The sequence below is a fragment of the Lepidochelys kempii genome, chromosome 15 (genome assembly GCF_965140285.1).
Source record: "Lepidochelys kempii isolate rLepKem1 chromosome 15, rLepKem1.hap1, whole genome shotgun sequence".
Taxonomy (NCBI): Eukaryota; Metazoa; Chordata; order Testudines; family Cheloniidae; genus Lepidochelys; species Lepidochelys kempii.
In genome coordinates this window covers 17,877,144-17,891,295 of record NC_136394.1, presented here as the reverse complement: position 1 = coordinate 17,891,295, position 14,152 = coordinate 17,877,144, and the positions used below count along the sequence as shown (strand labels likewise).

Below are 14,152 nucleotides of genomic sequence, written 5' to 3'. Positions count from 1 at the left end.
CATGTTTTTGTTTCCTTTGAGCAAGGCAGGAGGGTATATTTACATTAAACCATTGTCTAAAGAATTTCCCAGCATTTCAGCACAATAATGGGAATATTAGCACAGGCAGGGCTTCAGCTGGTCACCAGCATTTTAAACAGCATGTCATCTAACCCTGCATGGAGCTGGTCTACCCAACCTAGTGTTTAAAATGCTGGCAGCCACCCGGGCCTTTATATAAGCTAGGTCTCCCACCACTGAGACCACCAGTTGAGCTGAATTAACGTTAGCCATGATGGGAAATTTTAGGAAATATTTTCTACCATAGACAAGGCCCCAGAAGCCTTGAATCCCAGCAACTCAGCAAAGTCTGGCGTGAAGCTCCCCAGCTGGCAGTGGACAGTGTCACCAAACTTGACAACAAATGGGCAGGGGGACCTCATGTGATTTTAACGCTAGTCTCAAAATGCAACACACAATGCATTCAGGGAACCTCAAGGCCGATATCCAGTTGCTGTCCAGTTAGTATCTTTAACATTTTCAATGCATTCAGGGAACCTCAAGACAGATACCCGGGATAGGGATGATGGGTGTTGTGCTCCCAATGTGCCCATCACAAAGTGCTGCTTCACATGCATCCACGCCAGCAGCTGTCCCAGTTCAGAATGGTCTCGGTCTTGCTCTGTGACCTTGGGTGACCCAGCCCAGTTTACATGCCGTGAAATAAATGACCATGCTACATGAATCTTTTATAAAAAGGCATCAAGATCAGAGTTTTTCAGAGAATTAGTAAATTTTATGCAAGATTTCTCGATCACCCTTTGTCTTGCCCTGATTTAGGGAACAGGGAAAGAAATTCTTCGTGTTGCTAGATTTCAGATGCCACCTCTGTGGTGTATGTCCCATGCCTTTGTATCTACCTAGTGGACTCGATGGACAGGAGCTTCGACTTTTCATATTAAACACTTACCCATCACTGGACTAAAAACATATCACTCCCTTGTTGCCACAGGTGCTGCACATCCAGCCACCACCCCTTTTGGACCCTCACCTCATCACAGCAGCTTCCTGCCTACCAGCCATTTGGCAGGTAAGTGTAAGTACACCCTGCTTTCACATTTATTGTTCTATGTAATTCATTCCATGGATCAGCCGTGTCTGAGATACCATAGCACTGAGGGGTGGGGTTTAATCCCCCACAGGAAACAGAAGCTATGTAGGAATCTGTTCCTCCATCACACCCTTTGTTTTTCCACCTTCAAATTACTTCCTAAGGTCAGCAGCCATAGTAGATCCCTCCACTGCCAATGGATGGAGAGTCTCAGAAAGATGGAACTCCATGAATGATAAGCTATTGTGGGTGCTCACTTACATCTTGATGTAAAGGTTTATTCCATTCTGTACAATTAAATGTGTGTGTAGTGGGCTCAAAGAAACAATAAGGATTTGTGCCATTAGATGGATAAATAATTAGAAATTAGAAAGCTTATCAAAAGGTGATCAAAAGAAAAAGGATAATTTAGCACTTCCAACCATTGGCAAAGTATGTCTCAAACAAAGCATAAGTTAGAATGTGTTTCTCCCACATCCCTTCCCACCTATTAAGTTCTTGGCTGGGTTTTTTATTAGAGCTGGATGAACAATTACCCAATATATTTTGCTTGCTTTTCTGTTCCCCTAATTGGCTGGAAGCAGACCCTGATTTTCTAAAATTTCTTCATTCTAAATTATGCACAAAATCAGTTTCCCTTTTTCGATATAGTGCTCATGAGCAGTTCATAATATCACTCAAAGTTCAAGCTGTGTTGGGTAGTTTTGAGAATACGGGTTTTTCTACTCATGGAGTTATTCAGGAATAAGTATGTCTTTCTGTTTTTTTGCATAATCCACTTCCAAAGTGGATTAAGATCATTTGGAAAAAAAAAAAGACATTTGTATTCCAGAATCAGTGTTATTCAGGAATGGCCATTCCACTTTAAATTCACACCCTACCTTATTCTGTACTAACTTTCATGTGTTGTCAAGCCCTTACTCTCATCCAGTCAGTGAACAGAATATGCCCTATGATGACCTGTTCGAATTCAATTTCCAGGGCAAAAACCCCATGGTAACTTGTTTTCTTTGAATTTTTTCCAACACTCAATTAAAATTTACTGTTTCTGCAAATGAGTCACCCTAATATTCAGTACAAGAGTAGGGTGCAAACACAGAGTCAATTAGTGTAAAAATTCTAATGGATGTATTTGTGGAAAACTTTGTAGTGTTCACCCAGCTCTTGTCTGTTGTTTAAGATGTTTTAGGTCTGGTCAGAATTCAATGGTAGCAGTGTAGTGAGGGAACTTAGTGCCCTGGCTTAGCAAGGCCTTACGACTGGGGTCTACTTCCTCACTAGTGAGCGAGGATAAACAGTCCTCTGAGGCTGACTCTACACCAGCCTTTTTTCCCTAGTTGGAGCGCTAGTGCAGACCCTTCTCCGGCATTTTAGCCAACTGCTCATCTAACCGGACTCAGAGCAGGTCTAAAAAACCAGGTGGCTGACAGACAATAGCCCCAGTCTACACTCGCGCTCCCAGTGTCACTGCGGCTAGTGGCTCTGTACGAGGACTTGTAGTGCTAGAGGCCCAGGTGTATAGTGCTATAGGGATGGATGTCTGTAGTGACTCACTGAGGATTATGTCTGTGAAAAGGTTACACAGTAGACAATACAGCGGTGCATGCAAAAGCGATAGTGAGACAAGATGACCTCTCAGGCCACTTACCAAAGTGCCTGTAGTTCCCGTTGCAAGGTAACTGAAATGTAATGAGTAGTGAGCAAAGAAAGTTCATCTGTATCAAAAAGCTTTGTCCTCATAAGCTGTCAGCCCCCTGCTTACTAGAATGGTTTTGCGTTTAGTTCCTCCACTAACTGTCCAATGCTGCCCAAATATCAGCTAGCAGCAGTGTGGTGTTTGTGTCTGGCCTCGCCCTTTCTCAGGTGTAGGGTTACTAATGCAGGAGCCTTTTGTTATCCTATACCAAGGCTTCTGGATTTTGTCAGAGCTTTATTTTAAATTGATGTCTACACTGTAACATGGTGCAGAACCCAGAGTAGGCTCGGAAAGGGGCTGGAGAGCGAATCAGTATATCCCAGTCATCTTATGTCCTGAAAAGGTTATTGCAAGGCCCACTCATGCCAGTTTACAGCTCTTCGTTGCTACATGTAGCTTAGTAGCTGCCACCCCAATTTCAACTATTAGAACTTAACTTCTAGCTCCCCTCTGACTGGCATACAAAAGTTGACTGCATCTGTTTGTCTAGTAAGCACTGAATCCCTTCTCCATTTTTAACATGCTGGGAATTTTCTGTGCAAAGAACCTTGCAATAAGGAGGATCAGCTTAAAGTCTGACCTAATCCTATGTGGATTCAGAGCATTCAAAAGGGGAGGGGTGCGTTTCATTCTCCAACATTCTTGGCTAAATGCCTGCTAAATCCCTGTTTGCCTTTCCAGATCCATTTAGCAGGTCAAGCACCTTCAGCGGCCTTGGGAACTTAGGCAGCAATGCCTTTGGAGGATTAGGCAGTCATGCTCTGAGTAAGTACTGGCTGGGTTACTGCAGACAAACATCCCTTCCAAAAAAGCCACATGCTAATATTTACAGCAGCTGGTGGTAGTTTTTAAAAAAGTTATTTCCTAACCTCCATTATCCTATCTGAAAACACTGCACCTAAGATTTCCAGGTCTCTGCGGTGGGAGCTTTTCTGCATGTCGCGTGTATCAGTAGCCGTGCTTCTGCATCTCTTCACCGCTCAAGATTGTTGCCTTGTGTGCTCTTAGAGGTGCCAGAGCCGTGAAACTCTGCCAAGCTCTGCTACCCTACTGGCGTGTAAAGTGACACCCTTCAACAGCGAAGACTTGCAGTAGAACAGCCATTGATATCTCTCCTAAATCACTGTGCAGACATACCCCCTCCCGCCAACTCCCATGGAGTTCCACATATAGAATGATTTTCCTTTAAAAGCACATTACTGGCAGGCGAGGCATGCTTGGCAGACGCACGTAGGGGAGCATGCTTGTGCATCTCAGGCAGAGCAGGGGATGAATTCTGGATTGGTGGACAAAAATCAAGTGACTGATCATGCTAAAAGGAGAGTGTGAACCACGGCCAAGCTCTGTTTAAAAAACAAAAAATACAACTACCCATCACCTGTGCTTTCCTTAACTAACAGGGCCCCGAGTCCCCAGTGCAGGTAGCTGATTTTCTGTAATTACCTGCAGCCTTTTAGTTTACATCCGTGATGGGAGCTAGTGAGCACTGGTTGTGATGGATCCCATGGTGGCGGGGAGAGAAGGAGAAGCTGGGCGATTCTGAATCATCTCTCATGGCATTAATGGTCTCATTACCTTGCAGGAGTTACTCAGATCTGTAGTTAAAGCTACCCCCACAAACAGCCTTAAGAGCGGCTGTGTCTTTCACCAGTTATCAGAAGTGGTCAGAACTTCCTGCTAAGAGCTTTCCCTGAGCCCAGAATGAGAAGCCTTGAAAGGATAGTTATGGTTATAATTGGCACTTTACAGAATTTATTTGGGATAATTTGGTGTGAATTATTTCTCAACTCTTGTTCAAAAGAGAGAAAAAAATCTGTTCCCTTTTGCCCCCCACTATTCTAGCTCACAACAGCATTTTTGCTCACAAAGACGGTCCAAACCTACAGAGCTTTAATAATCCCCACGAGCCATGGAATAGACTCCATCGAACCCCACCTTCCTTCCCGACACCTCCACAGTGGCCTAAGCCAGGGGATTCCGAACGAAGCTCCTCAGTAACCAACCACGACAGAGACCGGGAGCGGGAGTCAGAGAAGAGGGATCTTTCACTGAATAAAGATGACAGAGAGAAAGAGAGGTACGTGGCTTTGGGCACTTTCTTGTACCCCTTAATCTTCAACTCCCCCTCCAGTGGCCTTGATTTCGGTATAATTGTAAATCTGCTGCTGAGTGATGTGAGGCTCTGAAGCCATCAACAGGCCTTCTCCACCACTCAGCACTTCCATAGGCATGTTTTTGGCAAGACCGAAACACACAGACCGTCCTCGAATGTCACTCTCTGTGGCAACGTGGTGAACAAGTCCATCCTCTCCTGCCACTAGGCCATTTGTCAGGTAGACTCTATCCCCGAAGTGCCTCTCATTAGACAGCTGTAATACACAGGCATGTAGAATGAGAGCTGCTGTGGGCTGCAGCGTTTTCTGTCTTTCAAAACATCTCAGGTAAGCAAAGGTTTGCAAACTGCATTGTGATACTGTGATATGATCTCTCTCATTCCCATACACTGAGCTAAGGGCAATGCCTTAGCCAGGTATCTCAAATAAAACCCAAACAGTTCTGTTGAGAAACCAAAGTAGACTGGTTTGGCAGGATCCAGAAAAGAAAAAGCCTACATGGGATTCCTCTTTAGCTGTTGCCGGTCTAGTGCTAACATGATGCTAATGCATAAACCAAGAGGTGAACAATAAGTCATTAATTTTAGTTCTATTAGGAACATGTCCAGAGATGAAAATAATCCGTGAAGCAGGCAGATTTCAAGCTCCTGTGAAAAAATGGCCCCATGAAAAAGAAACTTAAAAAAACTAAACCAGACCAATATCTCTCGCGTGAGGCTTGCAGGGGAAATTATCAATTGTAGAATCAAGAGAACCTACTATCTTTCACTTCATTGTGAATGTAATGCTTATGAAAGATGCTAGAGTGACCAATCTGCAGACCAATACACTCCATTTACCCACAGAACAGGTACTTTATAGCCTGGAAGGTTCTCCACACCCTCCTCTGTGCTTCCTTCCCTGACTTGAAGCGACCAGGGTGTGGAGCTCAGACTCCATGGCCCATTCGGATCCTGTTAGCAGTCTCACCAGAGAGCCCAAGCATACCAACTGCTCAAAAAATGAGCTGGTAGTTTTGTGAGATGGATGGTTGTAAAGAATGTCAGCTAGCACTGCCCACTAACAGTTGCACATGCTAGTCTGGATACTTCACAAACATTTGTTCCATAGTACTAACAGGGTAAATGCAAATGTCTGTGGAGCATGTGCAAAAATATTAGGGAACTCATGTTGATGGGCAATCCATCAGTTTGAGTTTAAAAGCAGCTCTAGTGTAGGTTTTAAGTGGTGATTGGAATATTTCACCTGTGCTCCACGTAGTGCTTTGTCTTCTAGGTGTATGATTTTGATTTAACACGCCCTTCGTGACTTAGGCCCGGTTAGCTGAGCAGCTAACTCTGTGTGTTTTACCTTGGCAGTTGATACGAACCAACTATTCCTAGATTTGTATGCCTGATACCAGCACATTCTACAAAATGCCCTCCACTCTGAAAATGGCTTTTCCAGCTTCACTTGTTCCACACACAGTCAGACCTTCAGGGCAAACTGCAAGGCCTTTCTGTTTACTTGAAACATTTTTGAGCTGGGAGCGTATTGCTGGTACTTCAGGGTGGTAATGACAAAGAGTTGTCATCTGGACGGGATTTGACCTGGTGAGTTTGGAGATGAAAATCTGGCCCAGGGCATTAGTAATGAAGTATTTATGCAGTCCATCTCTCCAGTATTATGTACAGAGGCGAGGTTAAATTCTGACCTCTTACTCTCATGCACTAAAGTCAGGAAGATTGTATAGGAGTAATTGTCCCAGAATCCTAAATAGCATAGAGCTATAGTCTCTGGTACAATTTACAGACGCACATTTTTGAAAGGGGAAGAAGAACTCCTTTGCATATAAATTTAGAGCTTGTCTGCATGGGAAAAAGAATAGGAGTACCTGTGGCACCTTAGAGACTAACATTTATTTGAGCATAAGCTTTCATGAGCTACAGCTCACTTCATCGGATGCATACAGTGGGGATATTTATATACACAGAGAACATGAAACAATGGGTGTTACCATACACACTGTAACAAGAGTGATCAGGTAAGGAGAGCGGGCGGGAAAAACCTTCTGTAGTGATAATCAAGGTGGGCCATTTCCAGCAGTTGACAAGAACGTCTGAGGAACAATGTGGGGGGGGGAATAAACATGGGGAAATAGTTTTACTTTGTGTAATGACCCATCCACTCCCAGTCTTTATTCAAGCCTAAGTTAATTGTATCCAGTTTGCAAATTAATTCCAATTCAGCAGTCTCTTGTTGGAGTCTGTTTTTCAAGTTTTTTTTGTGGAAGAATTGCCACTTTTAGGTCTGTAATCGAGTGACCAAAGAGATTGAAGTGTTCTCCAACTGGTTTTTGAATGTTATAATTCTTGACATCTGATTTGTGTCCATTTATTCTTTTACGTAGAGACTGTCCAGTTTGGCCAATGTACATGGCAGAGGGGCATTGCTGGCACACGATGGCATATATCACATTGGTAGATGTGCAGGTGAACGAGCCTCTGATAGTGTGGCTGATGTGATTAGGCCCTATGATGGTGTCCCCTGAATAGATATGTGGACACAGTTGGCAACGGGCTTTGTTGCAAGGATAGGTTCCTGGGTTAGTGGTTTTGGTGTGTGGTTGCTGGTGAGTATTTGCTTCAGATTGGGGGGCTGTCTGTAAGCAAGGACTGGCCTGTCTCCCAAGATCTGTGAGAGTGATGGGTCGTCGTCCTTCAGGATAGCTTGTAGATCCTTGATGATGCGTTGGAGAGGTTTTAGTTGGGGGCTGAAGGTGATGGCTAGTGACGTTCTGTAATTTTCTTAGGCTTGAATAAAGACTGGGAGTGGATGTGTCATTACACAAAGTAAAACTATTTCCCCATGTTTATCACTCACACACACACACACACACACAGTTCCTCACACGTTCTTGTCAACTGCTGGAAATGGCCCACCTTGATTATCACTACAAAAGTTCCCCCACCCCCGCTCTCCTGCTGGTAGTAGCTCACCTTATCTGATCACTCTCGGTACAGTGTGTATGGTAACACCCATTGTTTCATGTTCTCTGTGTATATAAATCTCCCCACTGTATTTTCTACTGCATGCATCCGATGAAGTGAGCTGTAGCTCACGAAAGCTTTTGCGCAAATAAATTGGTTAGTCTCTAAGGTGCCACAAGTACTCCTTTTCTTTTTGCCAATACAGACTAACACGGCTGCTACTCTGAAATCTGCATGGGAAGAAATTAAGAAAATTAACTAAAGGTTTGAATTTCAAAGTGCATTAGTTAAAGGGCATTAAACCCCTGTCTGGACATTCATTTCAAAGTAAAGTGGCATTAGGTCACGTTAGCTTAATTCACTTCACTAAAGCGAACAAAGATCACTTTACTTCAGCGTGAGACCATCCAGAAAGGGGTTTAAATTGCTTAAACTTTAAAATTAGGCCAACAGCTATGTTGGTCAGAGGTATGAAAGAAACACATGATTGACACAGCTAAACCAACCTAATCTCCGGTGCAGAGGCGGCTATGTTGCGCAACAGTGTTTGTGTCAATGTAGTTACCATCATTTGGGGAGGCGGTGTTCCTACTCTAATAGAAAAGCCCTTTCTGTCAGCGTAGGCTATGTCTACACTATGGGAGTACGCCATAGGGTCCGTAATGTAGGCAGGCTATTAGTAAATCAGCTTAACTGACCTAAAAACATCACCAGGTGTGTCTACCACAGCATCGAATACCTTTTGCTGAACCAATACCAAAGGTTTGCCAAAATTCAGTGCCCTGAAAAATAAGCAAATGGAGAGAAATACTCACAGAACTCCAACAGCACCTGCTAGTTTTCATCATGAGAGTCATTCAGCTCATGACAGTAACCCAACAAAAAGCTTGAGCATCATTAAGTTTCTCACTTGTCTCGTACTTTGCGTTTAGCGCACCTTTTATCCAAAGATCACACTTGGATAAAGGGTGAGCACTTTGAAAAGGGTGAGCATTACTTACTCGTCTCCCCTTTTAGGGATAGGAGCAACTGAGGCACAGTGAAGTTAATTGATTTGCCCAAGGTCAAACAACACATCAGTGGCACAACTGGGAATACAACCCCACTCTCATGCTTCCCATTCCCACTCAAAACACTGGATATCATCCCTGCTTGTGTGCGAGGGTGCTCATTTAGTCAGCACCAGTGCATTAAACTGTCTGTGCCTCAGAGCAGCCCTTTTTGAAAGGCAGTCTGATCTATCCATTTCATGGGCATATATCTCCAGTGCTTGGGATTTTTTTCTTAGACATCTTAAATAACTGCTGAAATTGCAGCACTGAGCTCAGTTGAACTGAACTAAAGAGGAGATCTCCCTAGGAAAACAAATGTTACCTCATGTTCAGGCTGCTCAAGCCCCAATATAGGAGAGTTTAAGATGGATTTGTTTTAGGAAGAATTTAGTGTAAATGTGCGTAGAACTTGAGACTAAGTTGCCAAAAGATTCAGTGTCTTTGTCTTAGAGGCATGTCACATGGCATCAGTGCAGCCATCGAGGTAACTCAAGCAGATCTTAGAAAATTAATGGCTAGGTAATAAATTATATTTATTGATTGATAGCATCATGATTAATTCCTTGGTTGGCACAGTCTAGAAAAATATTTTTTAAATAATCTGCTGACTCTTTTGGCCCTCCACTAGCCTGTCTCTTAAGGAGACTAAAGTTTAAATGGAGATAAGGTCACCTGTTAAAGGTGACTTTGGTGTTCTCACATTCATGTCCCATTTTGCAAGTCACCAAACAAGTGCACATTTAACATTCTTTGCTCAGGAGTAGCCCATAGCTGGAATAGCCGGCTGCAAGATAGTGCTCAGCATTTAATACTGCTATACCTGCTGCTAGCCAAAGCTGGTAGTCCCTCATTTTCAGAAGGTCTGTGTTGGCCCACAATTTTAATAGTAACATATACTTCTGTTCATCGTTGGCATAGGTGTTTGGTGTAAACGAGCACACACCAACAATAAGGTATTTTCTCTTTAAACAGGGATCTCATGGATAAAAACAGACATTCAAATAGATCCTCACCGGCATCAGCTCCTGTGACCCATCAGATCAGCAACCTCATCCGCAGCAACAGTCAGACCTCCAGCGATCCCATCAGGCAAGTTAGCATTGGTGAAAGGGAAAGGGCCAAAGAACCAGAGAGAGAGCACCCTGACCGACTGAGAGAGCTGCCCATAACAGAACACAAGATAAAAGAGAGCCGTTCCCCCGTGAAGGAAACTCCAAGCCATGATAAGAGACCCTCCGAGGACAACACAAAGCCAGTAATTCAGTCTGTATCTCCCTACAGCAAACCCGCACTAAGCGAGAGCTTGAAACTTAGCAATTTAATGAACAAAGATATAGAGAGAAAGCCAGAGCTTCCAAGTGACCTCCAGAAGATTAAGAATGACATCAAGGTCAAAGAGGAGCGCAAGGAGGACAGTGATGTGCTGGTGGTGGGATCTGAACCTTCACAGCATTCCAGAACAGTGGAACATCCGCCACCACCTTCTTTGCATGGATTACCATTGCCCCATTCTATGGCCGCCACGATGCCTCTCTCCATGAGTAGCGTTCACCAGATGAACAACATGAATGTTCTAGACCGCAGCAGAATGATGACCCCTCTCATGGGCATGAATCCTTTGTCAGGAAGGGAGAGACTGCCACATCCTGGATTTTCTTGGGACCCAGTGAGGGACCCATTGCGAGATGCCTACCGGAGCTTAGATTTGCATCGTCGAATGGACTTCCAGCTCCGGACAGATCCCATCCACAGGTTTCCTACCACCTCTGGATTTTATGACCATGAACGTTCTTACAGAGACAGAGAACCGCACGACTATAACCATGAAAACCTTCTTGAAGCCCGCCGAGAGCAGGAGAGGTTGCGGCAAGTGGAGGAGAGGGAGCGCTTGCACTTACGGGAAGAACTTGAGCGCGCCAGAATGCACCACCTGCACTCGTCCCCTATCGAAAGTCATCTGGCACACATGCCATCGTTCATGCCTCACTTAAGCGGGATGCATTATCCCAGACTCAGTCCATCCACTGCCATGCACAATGGCATCTTAAATAGGAACCCACCAACCGCAGCGTTGAGCGCCCCGCCCCCTTTGGTACCAGCAAGCAGTACTAGACCTGCCTCCCCACGCAGGACTACCCCACTCACAAACTCAGAGTCCAGGGACTATTCCCCCTCTAGGAACCCCAAAGAAGTAGAGGCACGATAGTCCCCAACAGGGCGAATTTTAAACTTGGCTGTATATAGAACAACAAAAATCTTTTACAAAATGCACTGCTGTAACCCTTTTTTTTTTTTTTTAAATGTAAAATTTATAGAAGTTAAGCACAGTTCCATAAATAATGGGGGTCCGGGGTTTCAAACTTTCCAACAAGAAGGTTGCTAAGAATGGGAATTTAATATATATAGGTATTGATTTTTTTTATTTTATTTTTGTTTCTGTGCTAAAATTAGTTATTAAAAATATCAAGTTTGTACATTTTTTCCCAAATGTGAGAAACATTTTTAATGGATTTGTATTTTTTTTAATTTTGTGCTCGTTATTCACTTAAAAAAAGAGAAATTTTGCTTTTAGTTAAATTTGCATTTAAAATGCCTCAGATCCTTAAGAAAATTACCCAGGGTTTCTTAAAGTATTATTTATGGAAATACTGTAGTTTCTTACAGTCCACTGTGAGGTTCCCTAACTGAGGCCAATCGATCACTTATCTTGGTACTTTGGAACCGAAGTTACAGATATATATTAAAATATTATTATTAATAATAATAATGTACAAAACTGTTTGTTTTTTGCCTTATAATATTATGCAGAAATTTAAGAGGAATTTTTTTTGACTTCTTGTTTTAAACAAAACAAAACAAAGAAAACAAACTGTAAATATTCTGTTAATATAAATGTACACCAATATTAAATTCTTAACATAGGTAGACTTTATAAAAAAAAAAAAGGTTTCTAGAACCACTCTGGTTATTTGTTAACATGGTTACAACTCATTCTTGTCACAGTCAGAAATACACACTCAGAAAGCTAAGTGCAGCATATATACTTCAACTATGCAAGAACTTGGAGGCAGGTCTTAGTGGATGTTGGGGGGGAGGAAGATTTTAAAAAAAAAAACCCAAAAAAACAAAACAACTTGCAACTCTGGAGACAGAATGGAAATGGCATGTGAACAGAAAGAAGGATGCTTGTGTTTAACAAAAAAAAAAAAAGAGAGCGAGAGAGACTGCATTTTTTTTGTACAAACACAAGGGACAGTTCACCAAGGAGAGAGACGCTCCTGGGAGGAAATTATGGTTTCCTACTTTTCAAGATGGCAAAGACAGATGGAACTGGCACAGTACCCATGCGGCAGACCCTTTCTTTAATTTTTTTTTCTTTTTTCCTTTTTTTTTCTTTTTTCCTTTTTTTTGTGTGTGTGTGCGTGTGTGTGTGCGTGCGTGTGTGTTGTGGGCAGGCTCGCTGGCAAGCAAGGACAATTTTCCGTGGACCCCTTGTGCTAATTGTGCAGTGTTCTTATTGGAATCTGTATACAAGACAAAGTAGAATTTTAGGAGTGCAAAAAAAAAAAAAGTCTAATGGTTGATTTAAAAAAAAGAAATTCTGATGTATTATCTATAGTACATGAAGACCATAAGCAAATGTTTGTTGCAGTGTGGTTCTGCCTTGAACTGGCTTTTTGGAATGATTTTTATTTTTTATTTCAAATTTTACTTTTCATTCATATGTAAATTTTGCCATGTTTTACTTGCTGTACCATTTCCCCCTCCTTTATTTTATTTTTCAGTATCCATGTTTTATATATCCTGGGCTTTTACTCTCTAGTTAATTCAGCCATCTGCTACTATTTTCTTTCCTTGACTCTGTATCTCGTTTCCCTCCCTCCCCCTCCCAACCTCCCCCCTGCACCCCTGTAATTTTAAACATTCAGTTTCCTTGTAGATCAATGAAGATAAATACAACATTGATTTTGGATGAAAAAAGGTAGTTGAGTGTTTGTGTGTCATAGCCAGTCCTCTTGACTTTGAGGCTAATGGTTTATCGACAGATTTGCTGAGCCCTTTAATACCAGTCGTGCTTCAGGTGCTTTGATGGCCCAGCCACCCTGTGATGAAGAGGTTGAGGGGTTTGTTTAAAATCCTTCCCTGATTAGCATCCCCTTACCCTAAGAACCTTGCCCATTGGCCAAGGATTTAGCTCTTAGCACTTCAGACACAATATCAAAGGTATCAGAATGAAGATCTTGGACAGCTGCTAGAATAGCTGCGGTGTGTGAAACAGCTCAAATTGTACTCTGTTGCAGAGAGTGGCACTTCCTCATACGCAAGCCGTAATTACAAGTTCTCGATGTCTCTGTAGCACATACAGGTTTATGCCACCTTTTGGGGTTGGGGGGGGGGAATAGAAATGCAGTTGTTTCATGGGCAACAGCTTGCTTAAAGAACAATGCTGCTGGCATAGCTCTGGGGAGAATGGGAAGGTTACAGCCCCGAAGCTCAGTTTGCCACATGCATTTTCATGTATTTCCCCCTTAGGCTGATAGAAGACATCTGCAGGAAGTGGGGGTACTCTGAATTCCCCTGTCCTCCTTCCTATCAATAACTAGCTGATTTAACAGTGGGCAATGTTGTTTTAACAGCATGTTACAGCTTCTGTTTTTAAGTTTGTGTGTGACTAAATTACCCAGTGTTTAAAAAAAAAAAAAAAAAGTGATCTTTAGGCTGATGTGAAAGGAGACAAAATAAAATAGGCATTAAAAATCAGCACCTGCTACCCCACCAGAAATTGGAGAAACGTATAACACGTGGTGGAAGTGAAAAGTGTCTTGGCCTCAGCACAAAGAACTATTAGTAATCTTGGCTCATGGATAATGTTGGCATTGATATTCTCTTCCACCCCCATTGTGCAATGGGCCATCTTGTTTGACAACACTTTTACAGTAGAGCCCGAGGCAAACTCAGCATGTTACAACCTTAGTGTCCATTAAAAAGATCGTATAGCTATATCTTTTGAATGCTCAGAACTGTCAACAAGAATGGAGTGTGTATGCAATCCAGTTAAAAGCCTACTGTACAGTAATAGTCCATGTAATACCTAATAAGTGGGCATTAATTTAGTGGCCAGCTACAATAGAATTCCTGAAGAATTCATCATGAATGGTATTCAATCTGTCACAACAGCAAAGGAAGTCCGTGATTTGCCGTTTACTGTATTGTGAAGCATTATGTGAAAG

At 42.7% G+C, this 14,152-nt stretch overlaps 1 protein-coding gene across 12 annotated transcripts in view; it reads left to right on the top strand.

Annotated features, from left to right (window-relative positions):
* Nucleotides 1–12,064, top strand: part of FBRSL1 (fibrosin like 1) — a 763,476-nt gene extending 751,412 nt beyond the window's left edge. For 7 of the 12 annotated variants that reach the window (XM_073313631.2, XM_073313632.2, XM_073313635.2 and 4 more), the window contains 4 exons: nucleotides 992–1,075; nucleotides 3,468–3,551; nucleotides 4,629–4,863; nucleotides 9,894–12,064. In XM_073313631.2, coding sequence (XP_073169732.1) covers nucleotides 992–1,075; nucleotides 3,468–3,551; nucleotides 4,629–4,863; nucleotides 9,894–11,127 — 1,637 coding nt within the window. In that variant the 3' untranslated portion in view covers nucleotides 11,128–12,064. The remainder of the gene's footprint in view (nucleotides 1–991; nucleotides 1,076–3,467; nucleotides 3,552–4,628; nucleotides 4,864–9,893) is intronic. The other 5 variants (XM_073313638.2, XM_073313630.2, XM_078848970.1 and 2 more) reach the window with 3 other exon arrangements.
* The last annotated feature ends 2,088 nt before the right edge of the window (nucleotides 12,065–14,152 follow it).